This window comes from Limanda limanda, chromosome 21, assembly GCF_963576545.1.
Source record: "Limanda limanda chromosome 21, fLimLim1.1, whole genome shotgun sequence".
NCBI lineage: Eukaryota > Metazoa > Chordata > Actinopteri > Pleuronectiformes > Pleuronectidae > Limanda > Limanda limanda.
In genome coordinates, this window is record NC_083656.1 from 13477953 (window position 1) to 13492078 (window position 14126).

At 42.1% G+C, this 14126-nt stretch overlaps 2 protein-coding genes across 2 annotated transcripts; one reads left to right on the forward strand and one right to left on the reverse strand.

Annotated features, from left to right (window-relative positions):
- Positions 1-13: 13 nt before the first annotated feature.
- rsph10b (radial spoke head 10 homolog B) lies at positions 14-5982 on the forward strand. Its single transcript, XM_061095461.1, is given in 18 exon segments — positions 14-19; positions 1304-1449; positions 1529-1604; positions 1914-1982; positions 2220-2393; positions 2470-2555; positions 2634-2754; positions 2873-3049; positions 3159-3264; positions 3399-3496; positions 3586-3775; positions 3920-4025; positions 4420-4499; positions 4667-4815; positions 4990-5094; positions 5201-5377; positions 5608-5710; positions 5861-5982. Coding segments are annotated over 18 exon segments (2091 nt in total).
- Positions 5983-6605: 623 nt separating this feature from the next.
- Positions 6606-13392, reverse strand: dlgap5 (discs, large (Drosophila) homolog-associated protein 5). Its single transcript, XM_061095239.1, has 19 exons — positions 13291-13392; positions 12500-12742; positions 12162-12349; positions 11897-11965; positions 11748-11787; positions 11114-11206; positions 10890-10988; positions 10286-10360; positions 10117-10154; positions 9794-10026; positions 9491-9664; positions 9299-9387; positions 9034-9194; positions 8836-8937; positions 8398-8653; positions 7651-8294; positions 7338-7503; positions 6944-6984; positions 6606-6815 (listed from the first exon to the last, which is right to left on the reverse strand). The coding sequence occupies exons 2-19, from the start codon at positions 12735-12737 to the stop codon at positions 6696-6698; spliced, it is 2826 nt and encodes a 941-aa protein (XP_060951222.1). The 5' UTR covers positions 12738-12742; positions 13291-13392; the 3' UTR covers positions 6606-6695.
- Positions 13393-14126: the final 734 nt, after the last annotated feature.

Sequence of the window (14126 nt, forward strand, 5' to 3'; positions counted from 1 at the left end):
AGTTCATTCAACCATGAGGGTACAACCCAGAACAGCAAAAATCATGTAAGTAAGTAATCATGTAAGCTTCAAAAAATCCAAACCACAAAGTTCTATATGTTAGTGCAATGTTATTAGACCATCATCTTCTATCAACATATATATATCACTACTGATCCCCAACAACCACATCACATTATAATTATTGGCATTTTCTTAAATACATTCAAGATGTTAAACAGATTTGAGAGAGCATCGGCCTACGAGCCGGTTGTAACAATGACAAGTAGCCCTGGACTGTAATGTATTTCATGAGTGGATACATTGTATATTGCTTTCTTTGAATATAAAAACGACAAATATGTATATCTTGCGACCCTTTGTGGATGAGGGACGCTGCCGTAGTTGTGGGCGTCCTCGCCGTTGCCATGGAGATGGAGATACAGTAACGGAGGAAAACGGAGCGACAACAAGCTCAAATCATGAAATCAAGCTCAAGGTAATTGTATCTGTAATTGCTTTAAAAACATAACATAATTATAAAAACATAATAAAATAAAATATTGAACATTGTGGGCCCCAATGTGTTTGCTGTCTTATGTCTTAAGTCTAATGTTTGCAGGCTAATTTGAATATATTTATGTATACTTTATATAATTTGATATACTTATGTAATTGTATTTTAAAATACATATAAACATGTTTGTATTACCAAGCACACTTAAGACCTCCAATACAGTATTAACCATGGTTTTAAATAACAAAATACATAACAATTAATCTTGTGTGTTAATAACACCCTCCCCAATGTTCACTCCATGACTACGGCCTTGGTTGAGCAGTGGCATCTCTGTGCACCATTGCTGTTAGTTATTCACCATCTTATGTGGAATTCAAGGCAAGGATAAAAACGTACATATCTCCAGTTTATATTTCAGTCACTGTAACTGGTACTGGGAATACAGTCTTTGAGTTCTCAGAATCAGAATTCCTTTAACTGCCAAGTATATTTACACATACAGGAAATTGCCTCGGTGGTTGGTGCATTGGACATAAAACAACAATTTATAGACACCAGGATCATGAATCTGATAGATATGGAGCTTTTCTTGATTCATTTTGAGTCTAACCCCCCCAGAGCAAAAATAACTATCTAACAAACTTTCATAAACCAGTATATATATATCTCTCTAAATAATTCACAAACAGCTGTAGTTACTCTGCCTCCAAACAGATTGACATAAAGGCCAGCAGCCTTTAAACAGTGTGACATCACAGGCAGTTGCCTTTACATCTCAGTGGCAGCTTCTTTTGACACCGGAAGTGCCTGTACAAGCTGCCGCTGCCACGGTTTGAGTTTGCGCTTGCTGGCAGACAGCGGAGGAGGAAGAAGAGGAAAAGTGCAACCGAGCCACGGAAAGACGCCATGTACCAGCTCCCATCCACATTGTTTAACCTCGTTCTGCAGAGGTAAACACGTGTTCGATCAGAAACATGATGAAGACGAGTTTAACTGTGAGAAATCAACTTGTTGTGTTTCGTTTGTCAGACATGAAGGGGAAACCAGTGAAGGACAGTGTCATGGCAACGGAGTCGCTTGTTTTGAAGGAGGCCACATGTACAAGGTGCAATAACACATAACAACACACATTGTGGAAACATATGGAAGAGACTATATTTACGGTTTTACAATACAATACTTTTTTAATGCTTAATGGAACACTTAGAACATTACATTTCAATTTTCTAACACAGTGAACGTTTTCAGCAACCATTAATGTTGAAAGTGCTTATTTCAGATATATTTCATTAAATGCAGTTAGTTGTCACGCGTACATTTTGGCTTCAAATACATTTAAAAATAAAAATGTGAATCTGAATTAAATGTCATAAATAAATGTGATATCCTAAAGTCACTGCTCTGTTTTATGAAGGGCATGTTTGCCAATGGACTCATGGATGGACCTGGTGTCTTCACATGGGCAGGAGGATTGAAATATGAGGTATAGAGCAATAAGGATATATTACCATGACTGTTATTATTACACATCTTGCATCACATATTATAAATGTATTTTTATTTATTAAATAACACAATTTAATTGTTTCCTTAAAATGTCTGTGTCCTGTAACATTCATAAATAAACATACATCATAGATAGATAGTAAAATAAGTAATATTATATTATATGTTCTTATCAAAATGTCCTCAAAGTAAATGAAAGTTTCTTATCGAACAGGGGGAATTTGTGTGCAACAAGCCCATGGGTCAGGGTACCTACACTTGGCCAGATGGCGGCTCCTATAAAGGAGAGGTCTATGACGGTGTGCGACATGGGACAGGAACTTATGAATGTTCCAAATCGGAAGTGACATACACCGGGCAGTGGGATCAGGGCAAGAGGCACGGAAAGGTATGATTCATACATTTATAATGATAGTGATTTTCTTTTTTTTTCCATTTTCTTTAATCGGTTGTGTTTGTGTTAGGGTGAAGTGTTTTATGACCAGAGTAAGACCTCTTGGTACAACGGAGACTGGGTGAACAACAGCAGAGAGGGTTTTGGAGTGAGATGGTATGTACAGGGTAAGTGATCAACCGGTGGCCTGACAGTTACATTTGAACTGAAAGGGTAACATCTGTTTTTCAACAGCTACCCCTCTGGTGACATTTACTCTGGTGAGTGGAGGAACAACCTGAGGCACGGACAGGGCACGATGAGGTGGCTGCAGCTGGGGCAGGAGTATAGCGGGATGTGGCAGGATGGGATCCAGGTATTAAAGCCCACAGTGGAATCAACATATACAGTTTTAACCTTAAATGTAGCTTTTATCTTTCTTATCCTTTACCTGGGTTTTGGTTGTGAATTATATGAGCTCTCCTCTCTGGCAGCAAGGACGAGGAACACACATCTGGATGCTGAGGCGAACGGATGGATCCCAGTATGCCCAGAATAATCGATACACTGGGGATTTCGTCCAGGGGCAGAGGCACGGACTGGGAACGTTTTTCTACGCTGGTGGTGCATTCTATGAAGGGGAAATGAGGAACGATAAAAAACACGGGAAGGTTAATATCATTCTCACTGTCAATATGCATCTGTGCCCAGAGAGATTTGACTCATACATATTATACATATTAGGCTATATGACACTCTAAAAGTGACTTTTGTCCACAGGGGAAATTCACTTCTAAGGACAGACATGTTTTTGAAGGAGAATTTGTGGACGATCAGATGATTGCAAACGAGTTGAAAGGTAACAGAGCTTGACCTCCTCTGTGTGGTCAACAGCTAAAGCACATTAGCAACATCATAAATGCCCAGTCTCCCAACAAGGAGATGATCAAAACCTCAAATACGGATCAGTGAAGACCTTACCATGGCTTCTTCTTGTTGCAGGTGCACTTCCTCTAACAGGTATTGATCCTTCTGTGCTGGTAGCAGAAATGGCCCTCAACATTGAAAGTCTTCTGGATAAAATCCCAGTGGAAAAGCGCAAAACTGAACGCATGCAGGTCAGATTGTGCTTCGCTGTAAAATCCTCAACATGCAGCATAACTTTACCCGACATTCTGGTGTTAACCTGTGTTTCCGTGAGTAACAGGTGGAGTTTGTGGTGCTGAGGCAGGACGCGGAGCTGCGGTCCATCTACAGTTTCTACCGCAGACTTGGTCAGAGCAGCTCCCCAGACGAGACCTTCCTGATGTGCCGCCTGCAGCTCTGGCGCCTGCTCAAAGACTGTAACATCCAGCATCATGGCCTCAGTCTGACAGAGATAGACAATTTAATGATAGGTGAGAGGGAATGCCATTCGCAATTGCTTCTATATCTCACGTACATACTGTACATACTTTACATATGTTAACAGGGGAGAAAAATGATAGTTTAATGATGACACAGGTTTTTGGTGCTTAATGTTGTCTCTCTTTGTGTCTCAGAGGATTCCGCCACACAGATCCACTCTCCTTATACCCCCATGTCGCTTACCAGGCTCCTCAGCTGTCTAGTGATCGTGGCCCACCACATCTACAATAAAGACATGGAGTAAGAAATAAAACCTTTTCAGGCAGATCATCACCAGTTGATGTAACGGATTGTATTTAAGTGAAATTTGTTTAGCTATGCTTGCAGCATTGTTCCAGTCCTTGTCTGCAGACCACTCAGCATCCACTAGATGGCCTGATCACATAGGCATGTTCTCCAGAGGATTTTTATCCCCTTTATGTTAACTCTAGCACCATCAGTTGCACCTGGTTGATATCGGGTGAATGGCTGTGATTATTTAAAGGATTAAGAGCTAAAATGACATCCAGTGATTTCACTGATATGGGAATAACTGTCCCTCAGAGGATTTAAAACTGAGACCGGATTATAAACTCTTTTGTCCTCTGAGTGTGACTTTGAATTTGAAGCATCACTTGCTTTTTTTCTTTTCTAGGTCACAAAGATACCTTCTGGCTTCCTGCTTCTCCAAGCTGATGACGGACGACATCCTTCCCAATGCCAAGAATGTTAAAGGTGGCAAATGTTTCTACTGCTGATGTTTTAGTTCTTGTCTGTTGCTGTTTCATCGTTTTGTCTGAGACCATACGCCGACAGAAACTGACGGTTTCACAGCCAACATGGTTTCCCAGCTCCATATTATGCAGTGATGCTTAATACCTGCTGCTTTTTTTTCCATCCAGGCTTGCTGTTTGGACGACCAAACCTTTCAGCTGCGGCTCTGAGCTACACAAGTAGGTGCTGGGAGGTCTATCAGGCTCACTGCAGGGTCCAAGCACGACCCAGAGTGGACAAGACCATGACCTGCAGACACCTGCTGTGGATGTTCAAGGTGCAACACTCACACATGAACATTTCCGTTATTTACTTTTCAGCTACAGATGTCTCCTTTACCAGGAACCACCATATCACATCCACATATAACAAACATGTCAAAGACACGAAATGCATGGCTACGACCGTGTTTACGACACTGTGTTGATTAGTTCATTGTAACCCCCGCCAGGATCTTGGTCTGTTGGGAATTCACCTGACCACAGTGAGGTTACTGGATTTCATCATGGCAGAGAGCCAAAATCCCAGCTACCTGTCATCCTACCTGAATCTGGAGGTTCGATCTCTTGCATTTACACGTTCACTCATTGGATTACCAGTCATCCACCTCCTTCCACCCCTCTTTATGCCCATTGTTGTTTCGCACTCTTTTCCGGCTCCAGATCACATTCCTGGAGTTTTTTGAAGTACTTCTGGGCATCGCTGATGTCAGGTGTCTGTGGTTTTCTGAAAACACCCCAGAGGGCAGCACTCCGTCCATTTCAGATGAAGAGGCCAGTGATCATTCTGAGGCGGAAGACACCGAGAAAATCGTACCTACAAGCAGCCCTGCACACTCGGTTAGGTTCTTCCACAAGACTCCCCCCTGCCCAGTCTATTGAAAGAGTGTAGTTGTACACAATACACACTTTCTGTCCAGGTCGCAGAACTTCTTGAAAAATGCCTACTTTTATTTTGATATCAATATAGTTACACCTCTGAGGTTGGTGTTAACGAAATGCTATAAACTCGGTTATTTTGTTAGGGTAAATCTTTAATAGCTTTTCCTTTTATTTACATCTTACAACAGAAAGAACATTCCAACGAAGCAGAAAAATCATCTCCTGCTCAGGACGTCATTGAGAGTCCACAGGATGTCGAGACCAAAGTCTGTGAAGAACCTCAGTCTACAGGTTTGTTTTATTGGTTTCTATTTGATGTTTGAAACATTTATATTTCCATTAAAGATAGTTAGTGTTGGTAAGATAATCAGAATCCTCAAATCTATGGATCGACTGACTACATACTAGCTAATGTGGTCATGTCTTTTCTAGTTCCCATAGAAGAGGAGATGGAGACCACCGACCAGACGATTCATCAGTTCTTCCAACACTTTTTCTTCCCTGCATTTGACAATTACCAGTTGGTGACTAAACTCATGGAGGAAGCGAGACTCTATAGCTAAGGCCCAATGAGACGGGTAGTCTAGATTTGTTTTTGTTGGGTAAGTCAAAGGCTTGAAAACATTGGTTTATATTCATCATTACAGTGGTTGTCAAAAGATGAATCTTCAATCTTCATGAACCATGTGAAAATATAAGATGTCTTCACTGTGTGCATTAAACATTTTATGATTTTAAAATATAAATAACTCAAATCGACTCAAATCTAAACGGCTATGCTGGGATTAATATTACATTTTGAATCCACATTATCATTGAAAAATTCACAATGCAGCATGAGTTCAGCCACCAGAGGGCATCTTTCACCTTTAAATCCACTTTAATCTCTGCTTCCTGGATGTGGATCATCTCCAACTAGGTCCCAAAAAAATCTCCTTCACTGCATTTTTGTTGCACAGACTTATAAAGTGTGAGATTTTGTGTTGGGCTACAGGCAGAATGAGCATTAAGAGGCTACAACCAATCCAAATCTATAGAGCCTTCAATTACTGTAGTAAAAGCTATGAGTATTTCTAATTTGTGCTTGGATGTAAATAAAGAGAACCGGCCATTTTCTTGTTTTAACTCAAACTTTAATCAAACCACCTTTTACGACACTATTTTCCAATCAAATAAAAATGTTATAATCAGATAGATCTTTTTTTCTTCTCCAAAGGGGTGTAGCAAAAGTAGTTGATATTTGTAAAAAACTTTAAAATATAAAAATAAATCTCTGCTACACATTAGAGGGAGGTGTGAAGACCATGAGGTCACTCGGACAAACAGACTGGCGTATCCGGTCTTTCAAGTCCGGGGTGAAAAGAAGCAGGTCAGACTCAGCTGTCCGACTCTGGACCTAAAACAAACAAAAACAAAGAAAGTTCAGAAATACTATTCAGCAATGAAAAGGCTGTTATTAGAAAATCAGTTAAGAGTCTAGTTAATCAAAGTATTTAGGTACTTGAAAACAGAAAAAACTTTAACCTGTGGTGACTGAAGAGTAAACACAGAAGGCACCGCTGCAGCTGTGGTAACAGTGAGAAAATGAACAGTGAGTGACAGTAAAAAAAAAGTATGAAAATCAATCTACACCATAATAAAGCTCAGTGAAATCACATTTCATTTAAAGTTGCAGCATGTAGATGTGTTATCTGAGGCTTTAGACTTTTCTTTAACAACCATACCAGCGTTAAGGACACATGGAAGCATGTGGAACGTGATGCTTACATCATCTTAGGACACATCACTTTTTGGATGGAAAGGTGTCATAAATGAGCCTCAACTTCCTACTACTGCAGCCTAAAAATCCACAAGAACAACAAAACCCAGGTGTAGCCAGAGTGTGTGCATGCACAGTACCTGTGGGCATCAATCATACCTGGTTCATGTTGAGACAGCAGATCATCAGATTGACCTCTGGGACTCTCCATCTCAACATCCACTGCCATGGGTGACAGTGTCTCTAGGGCAACTGTCTCCCTTGGTGACAGGCTTCCTCTCAGCGATGGCTGAAGGTACCGCTCAAAGTCCAACCCAGGAATTTCCTAAAGTTACAAGACAATTGTTTGCTTATTGTATCAAAAGAGAATACTTCTCAATGTCGATCATATATTTAGTTTGAATGAGAAATGATGAAGCTGAGATTATTTCAAAACAAAGAGAATTGTAGAGAAGCCAGAATAATTGTTTACCTCAACAACTGAGGTGTCTGGTGTGCAGCACACTGAGTCTTGTGTGTCCATGTGGCCCTGCACAGCAGGAGGGGAGGAGATGGGTGGCGGGCAGGGACTCACACAGGGGGATAGCGTGAAGCTCAGAGATGATGAGGGCTCAGGGGACTGGGAGACAGGAGAAGGGGATTTGCATGGAGAGGCAGCGAGGACAACATCAACAGCTTCAGCTGGTTCTTCTTGCTCATCCACCACAGTTATGGTTGGAAGTGAATGTACAGGTATGACTGTGCTCGCTTCAGGAACAGAGGCAGGTGTTTCCTGTGTAGAGACCGTCTCAGTCTGTTGTGAGGAGCTCCCCTCGGGCTGGGCGTCGTCTGAAAGCACGACCTTTGCAGGTGAGAGACACAGAGAGACATCTATAGTGTCCGGTCTCTTCTGGGATGTCCGAGGAGTGCTGCACCGAGACTTTGGTGTTTGATTGAGGGTAAGACGCAGCGTGGCGGGAGTGAGGAAGCACTGAGCAGGAGAGACGACGGCCTGAACAGGGGTCGCTGCCAACGCAAGGGATCGGCGGGTGACTCTTCTGGGTGTGAGATAGTTGGAACAAGGAGAGGCCTGAGGCGGCACAGCAGCACTCAGTCGGCTGGATTTCCTCACTGAATCTACAGAGACAAAAATTCTTAAACAACATGGCTCCAAATCTCACAGTCAGGAAGTAGGCCGCATGAAAAGAAAGGCCCGTGGCACATATACACATCTCCTCACCTGGGGTTTTGGCTGGGCTCCTCACCTGGAAGAAGCCTCCATCAAAGACCACGGTGTCTGGCACTTGGGGCTCTGCCTGGGGTTGTGGCTCCTCAGAGGTCAGGCTGGGTTCAGCCTCACTTTGACCAGCGTCATTCGCAGCTTTCTCTGCCTCGGCCGCCTGCTGTCGCGCTTTCATGGCGGCTTTCACGGCAGCCAGACGAGACTTGGCTGCCACTTTGGTTCCTGTTGGCTTGGCAGGTGCAGCTGCGGGTTTCTGTAACAAAACAAAACAATAAACAAGATGTACATGAGTTTCACATCACTGCATTTCTTTTGCCACTTTGATAAGAGCTTCTGGTGAAGATTACAGGCAAATATGATGAAAATGACATTATTGTGAGTTAAATTAATTAATTAAGTCAGATGCCAAAATTAACTTTATTTAGTTGTACTCGCCTTCACTACTTTCCTCTGTCGTGGGGGGGGCTTGTGCTCCTCCTTCCAGTCTCTGCCCTCTGCTTCTTTGAGCGCGTCAAACTTCTTGTGGACGTCCTCCACCTGAAAAGTACAATAAATATATGTATATGGTTTTCCCTCTCTTTGCATATTTGGTGACTGAAACAATGTGTTGATCCTCTCCCATGAGGCCCTCACCTGGTAATAAACCATGTCCCAGAAGCCCTGCAGATCAGTGCAGGTGGTGATCTTCTCCCCTCTGCCCAACTCGCAGTCGTCCACCAGACCGCTGAACTGGTTGAAACGTTCTTTCATCAACAGCCGCGCTTGGCCGATTGTTGTACGCATGCTGTCTCTCACTAAACACAGAAGAGCAAGAAAGACACTGAATTGCTGCCGTTCAGTTCGGGGAACACTGGCCTCTGTGCAGCACCAAAATAAACTGAGTCAATGTCACACTCACTCTCTTCTGGGATGGACTCGTCTTCCACTTTAGGCTCCCACTGGACACACAGAGTGCTAAGTTGGTTTGTCTCACTCACCATCTCTGATCTGAATTATAAAAAGAAAAAAAAAGCATGAAAAACATTGAATTAACCAAACCACTGGTTGTACATTTTGAACATGTATGAATAGAAAGATTTGAAAAAGGCACCTGAAGTATGGTACATCATGCTCTGATTCCAGAGGGCTGTCTGTAGTTGGAGGAGCCGCTGTGGGAGATGCTCGGGGTTGGGAGCGGCGAGGGGACTTAGAGGGAGAGGGTCCACACGTTTCAGGCTCAGGTTCAACGTTGAACGAGGGAACTGATGGAATATTGAAGCTGGGGCTGGGTGAGAAGATTCAGGACACGGCATTTAGAGAATAAACTTGAGCGTTAAACGTAAAAATCTGTCTTTGAGGCTTCTTCTATGGTTAGGCTCACTTTCAAATTATGATAATAAAGCAACCGACAGACCTTGGTGTCAGGAAGGCGTCTGCTGAGCGAGGAGTGAGAGGCTCGAACTTGAAAGAGGACAAGCCGACAGGAGCCCGGAAGAGAAAACCCTCTGGGGCAAATGAAGATAAAGATGGAACCTCAAAAGGGTCCACAGCAGGGGCGGAGTCAATCGGATCCTGATCCACCACCATGTCCTCCTCTTCTGATGTGGAGGGATGAAGATTTTCTTCTGGCTCCTTAAGCTCAGGCTCCTACACAAGACAGAAACAGCAAATTACCATTTTCAAATAACTCTTTTATTAATTACTAGTAAAAAGTTAAGAAAGAAATGAAGTGCTCACCTTTGGGACAGGAGGCTGGACGGTGTTGTTGACAGTTGCTGCAGATTTAATGGAAGACATAAACAAAATATGGGGTATAAATGACTAACAAAGGCTCACAATCACATGGGAAAAGTAAAACTAATCAGTCTAAAAAACGACATGGCTCTGTGACAACTTGAAACGATACCTTTGCAATTCTTGTCTGTGCCAGAAGGGGGCGCCACATGGTTGACAAAGGCTCTACTCCTTGTGGTCCTTACATCTGAGGGTGGAAAGGGACATTTCACAGGGTTCAAAGTGGTTTTCTAAAGCAATATTGTATTTATCCTGTGCACCAGCATGGCCTCGCTAGGAAGGTATTATCTTCACCCGTCTGTGTGTGTACAACAGAACTCAAGAATGATTGGACAGGTTTAGAGGTCAGAGAAAATAAGTTACAAAAAACGCATTTTGCAAGAGGTCTCTGCAAGTAACAGGAATAAAGCTGGTTTTGGTCAAGAAATCCGTGAAATCACAATATGACATAATACATAGTTTTCAAATTCATTTCTCTAGGAATCTTTGCAGCTTACTTAGATTTGCAGGCATCATTCATCATACAGTATAAATTCTGTCATTATTACAATATAAAAAAAGCTGCCTGATTGGGGTATATACACAACAGGGTATGTGTTGCCGTACCGATGCTTTTCATTCATTTTTGCTCTCATGATCACATTTCCAACGTTATTACACTTTCTATGCCAAAGAATAACAAACAGCTTGAACTCTGGCCTGGGCTCAGTTTATACCTGCAGCCTTGTCCTTCGGTTTGTCTTTCACCACAGGAACAGTTGTAACAGGAGGCCTGTTGGCTGATCTGGTCGCCGACGCTCGTACGGTAGGCTCCACTACAGTAGGATGGCATGACAGGGATACTGGCTGAGTTGCCAACAAGGAAACACAATCGGGCAAAGCCAACGTGATAGCTAGTCTCAAGGTCAAGTTATGCGATGAGATTTTTCTCATTAGTTACCGGCACAAACTTTGGTCTTGGTCGAAATCAGTGCTGGGGCAGGCTTGACAGGAGCCCCCCGGATCCTGGTGGATCTTTCCACAGCAGGTTGAGCTAAAGGAAGAGATCAGGCATGAAATAAAATCATCAGATTCAGTGATCAGTGGATAATCCTCTACACGTTTTTCATATGTGTGGTTTTATGTGTTGTCAATTCTGATTGGTTATAATGTAAAAGCATAAAAAAGGAAGAGGCAGTTGAGATAAACACACATGATTGTTCCTGTGTGCACATATATGCCTATATACCCTATACACTGTGTGTACATGAGTGGCTTAAGTGTGTGCAGTACAGACAGTGATCAATGTTAGGTCGCAATGTTGATCTTTTGCATCATGAGGTGCCCCTGCTCGGCAGGTTTTTTTCCTTACCCTTTAGCTGCACATTTAGTTTTTTTATACGTGTACTTATTCAAATTACTTGTTTTATTTACAATTATTTTGTTCCCATGACAAGGCAGGATGGGCTGGAGGTGGGGTTAGCCTTTTGGGTAATCTGTTTATTTTTCAATTAGTCTGAATTCTTACGGTTTCCTCCGGTTACAGTAGAAGTTTTGCATTATTATGAATAAAAGGGGACATTCAATTAATTTACCTTTCTTTGCCACAGTATACGGCCCTTGTGTCTTCAGAGGCTGTGGAGATTAGGGCAAAAAGGTAAATGATGCAAGATAGAGCACAGCAGTTTTAATTCACTGAAAGGGTTCACATCAGAAAGGTGTTGGGATACATTACCTGCTGCACTTGCTGCTGTGGTTGTTTCATTGAACGAGTGACTCTGGTACTCTGGGATGGAGCTGCGTTCAATTTTATCTGAAACATAAGCCAATATGACATGATGATCACAGAAGTTATTCATCATCAAAGTCAACCCAGCTACACAGACCCATTCCATTGTTCTAAGCAATTTAATCATAAACAGTAAGAACAAATTGAAGCGGTGGGGTAGAAGTATACGTTACATTCACATTTACAACAACAGCGAGCTTACAGTTAAGTCCTTTCTCACCTCCTTTGCTCTTTTTGGGGCTGCTGGGACCACAGGCAGAGAACCGATAGTGAATCCGTCTTTAGGATGATACAGGCCGGTCTTAAATACACCTTTGCGCTCCTTAACTCTCATTTCTTTCTCCTTCTCAAGAGTCTTGCGTTCTTTCCAACGCTCAAGCTGTTTCAACCTCTCTTCTCCTGCCACATCTGGAAAAAGGGTCAGAGGAGCCTGGTGATCACCTGGATTTTCTCAACAACGTGCTGCTAGTTCTGTTGTAAATCACTAAAATATAGGGTTATTGCAGTTTGTGTGTGAACAGGTTATTAGGTCTGAGCTTAAGGATATTGAAACATTACTTTTTGCAGGATGTGCAGTGTTCACAGTTTTCTCTCTGATGGTTGACATGTTGGCCATCGCGATGGAAGCGTCCATGGAGGAGACGTCCAGCTCGGGGAGCTTGTCCAGCTGCCTGCGTGTGTTCACGGCCCGGTCTCGATTCTCCTTCTGGGACTGAGACCTTCTGCGGGACAACTTGACTCTCAGCATGGACACACTGGTGTCCCGCTGGCGCAGGTGAGAAAAACGAGACTCCATGGTATCTGGACAAATCGGAAAGAGGAACACAAGACAATGCATTGGAGGACACTGCATGTCACAGATGTAACTAGAATGCTGTCTGTCCCTGTCTCATATGTACATGTAGCTTGTGCCTTTAAATGTGGGCAAACCAGTTCAGGCTGATGTTCCTGAAATCCAAAATTTTACTTAAATTTACAAAACTTTATTAACATGACGTCGTACACTAATCGGCGAAAAGTGCCAACACACACACACATTTGTATTTAGAGAAAAGCAACACATTACGTGTTTAACGAGCTTAAATAGTGGTAAAGACTACGTCGTTGAGCTAACTTTAACTTGAACAATTTCCCTTCAGCCTCTCAGCATATTGAACACGTATCTGTTGTTAATGTTAAAGCCGAAAAAAAACTTGATCCAAAAGGGATTTGAATGTGTTTGTTAGCCACCAAAATTAGCAACCGTGCCCTGAACTACTGCGGAAGCCACGAGTCACGGTAACTGTTCAGTGAGCAACAAAAGACCTGAAATGGCATTTAGGCAATTTAGAATCCTACACACGTCTCACCTGATCCTTTGTCAAAAAACTCACGCACGAAAAAACGTCCTTTGGTCGCAGAGTAAAAACAAAAACCTGAAAAAACAACGGACGGACTTCAGCTCAGTCTGAAAACACAACAATCATGGCGGGCGACTATTTGAAATTCATCTGGTAGGACGCTGATTGGCTGAGAGTCAGAGCTCCAGAGTGAGCTCTGATTGGCTCTTTTTTCTTCTTCTCCCTTTTCGGGTTAGTTTTCTCTACTCACACGGATTTGACCTGATGTCACCTACTGGTCTGGAGTATGACGTGCAAATAAAACACATCAGTGTGTTTTTTATAATTTTAAATTTTAAATAATTAAATAAATGTAGGGGTACACAATTAAATACATATACAAATGAAAAATCACATGGCTATAACCAACCAGGTTTTAGACTGAGTTAAACCACAACAAATGGACGGATAAATATGAAATAAATAAATGTATGAATAAATAAATGTAGAGAAATAATAATAGTCAACTGCATCTATATAGTACATTTCAAACCACATACAGTAAACATAATAGCCTTTTTCATTGTAAAATGTTCTTTTCTTCATCTCTACATGCATTTGTTTATTTCTGAAAGTTTTTATGTAGAATTTTTACTTGTAATCATGTCATTATATTTCTTTCATGTATTCACACACTGTGCTCAAACACAAGCGTTTCGCAATACTACATATTTTCTAATTAAGGAGACAGTACAGTATTAAGGAATGTACTTCATGCCGTCTTGGCCAAATACTCATACTCATATTCATGTAAAAAGGTATTTGGTCTAGGAAATGGCGAGGTTGATTCTACCTTCTTATATTTT

Coding starts and splice junctions, on each gene's coding strand:
- dlgap5 (XM_061095239.1), bottom strand. CDS start 12,737: ATGGAGTCTCGTTTTTCTCACCTGCGCCAGCGGGACACCAGTGTGTCC. Junction 12,350..12,499: donor CACTGCACATCCTGCAAAAA/GTAATGTTTCAA, acceptor CCCTTTTTCCAG/ATGTGGCAGGAGAAGAGAGG. Junction 10,989..11,113: donor CAAGACCAAAGTTTGTGCCG/GTAACTAATGAG, acceptor ATCCTACTGTAG/TGGAGCCTACCGTACGAGCG.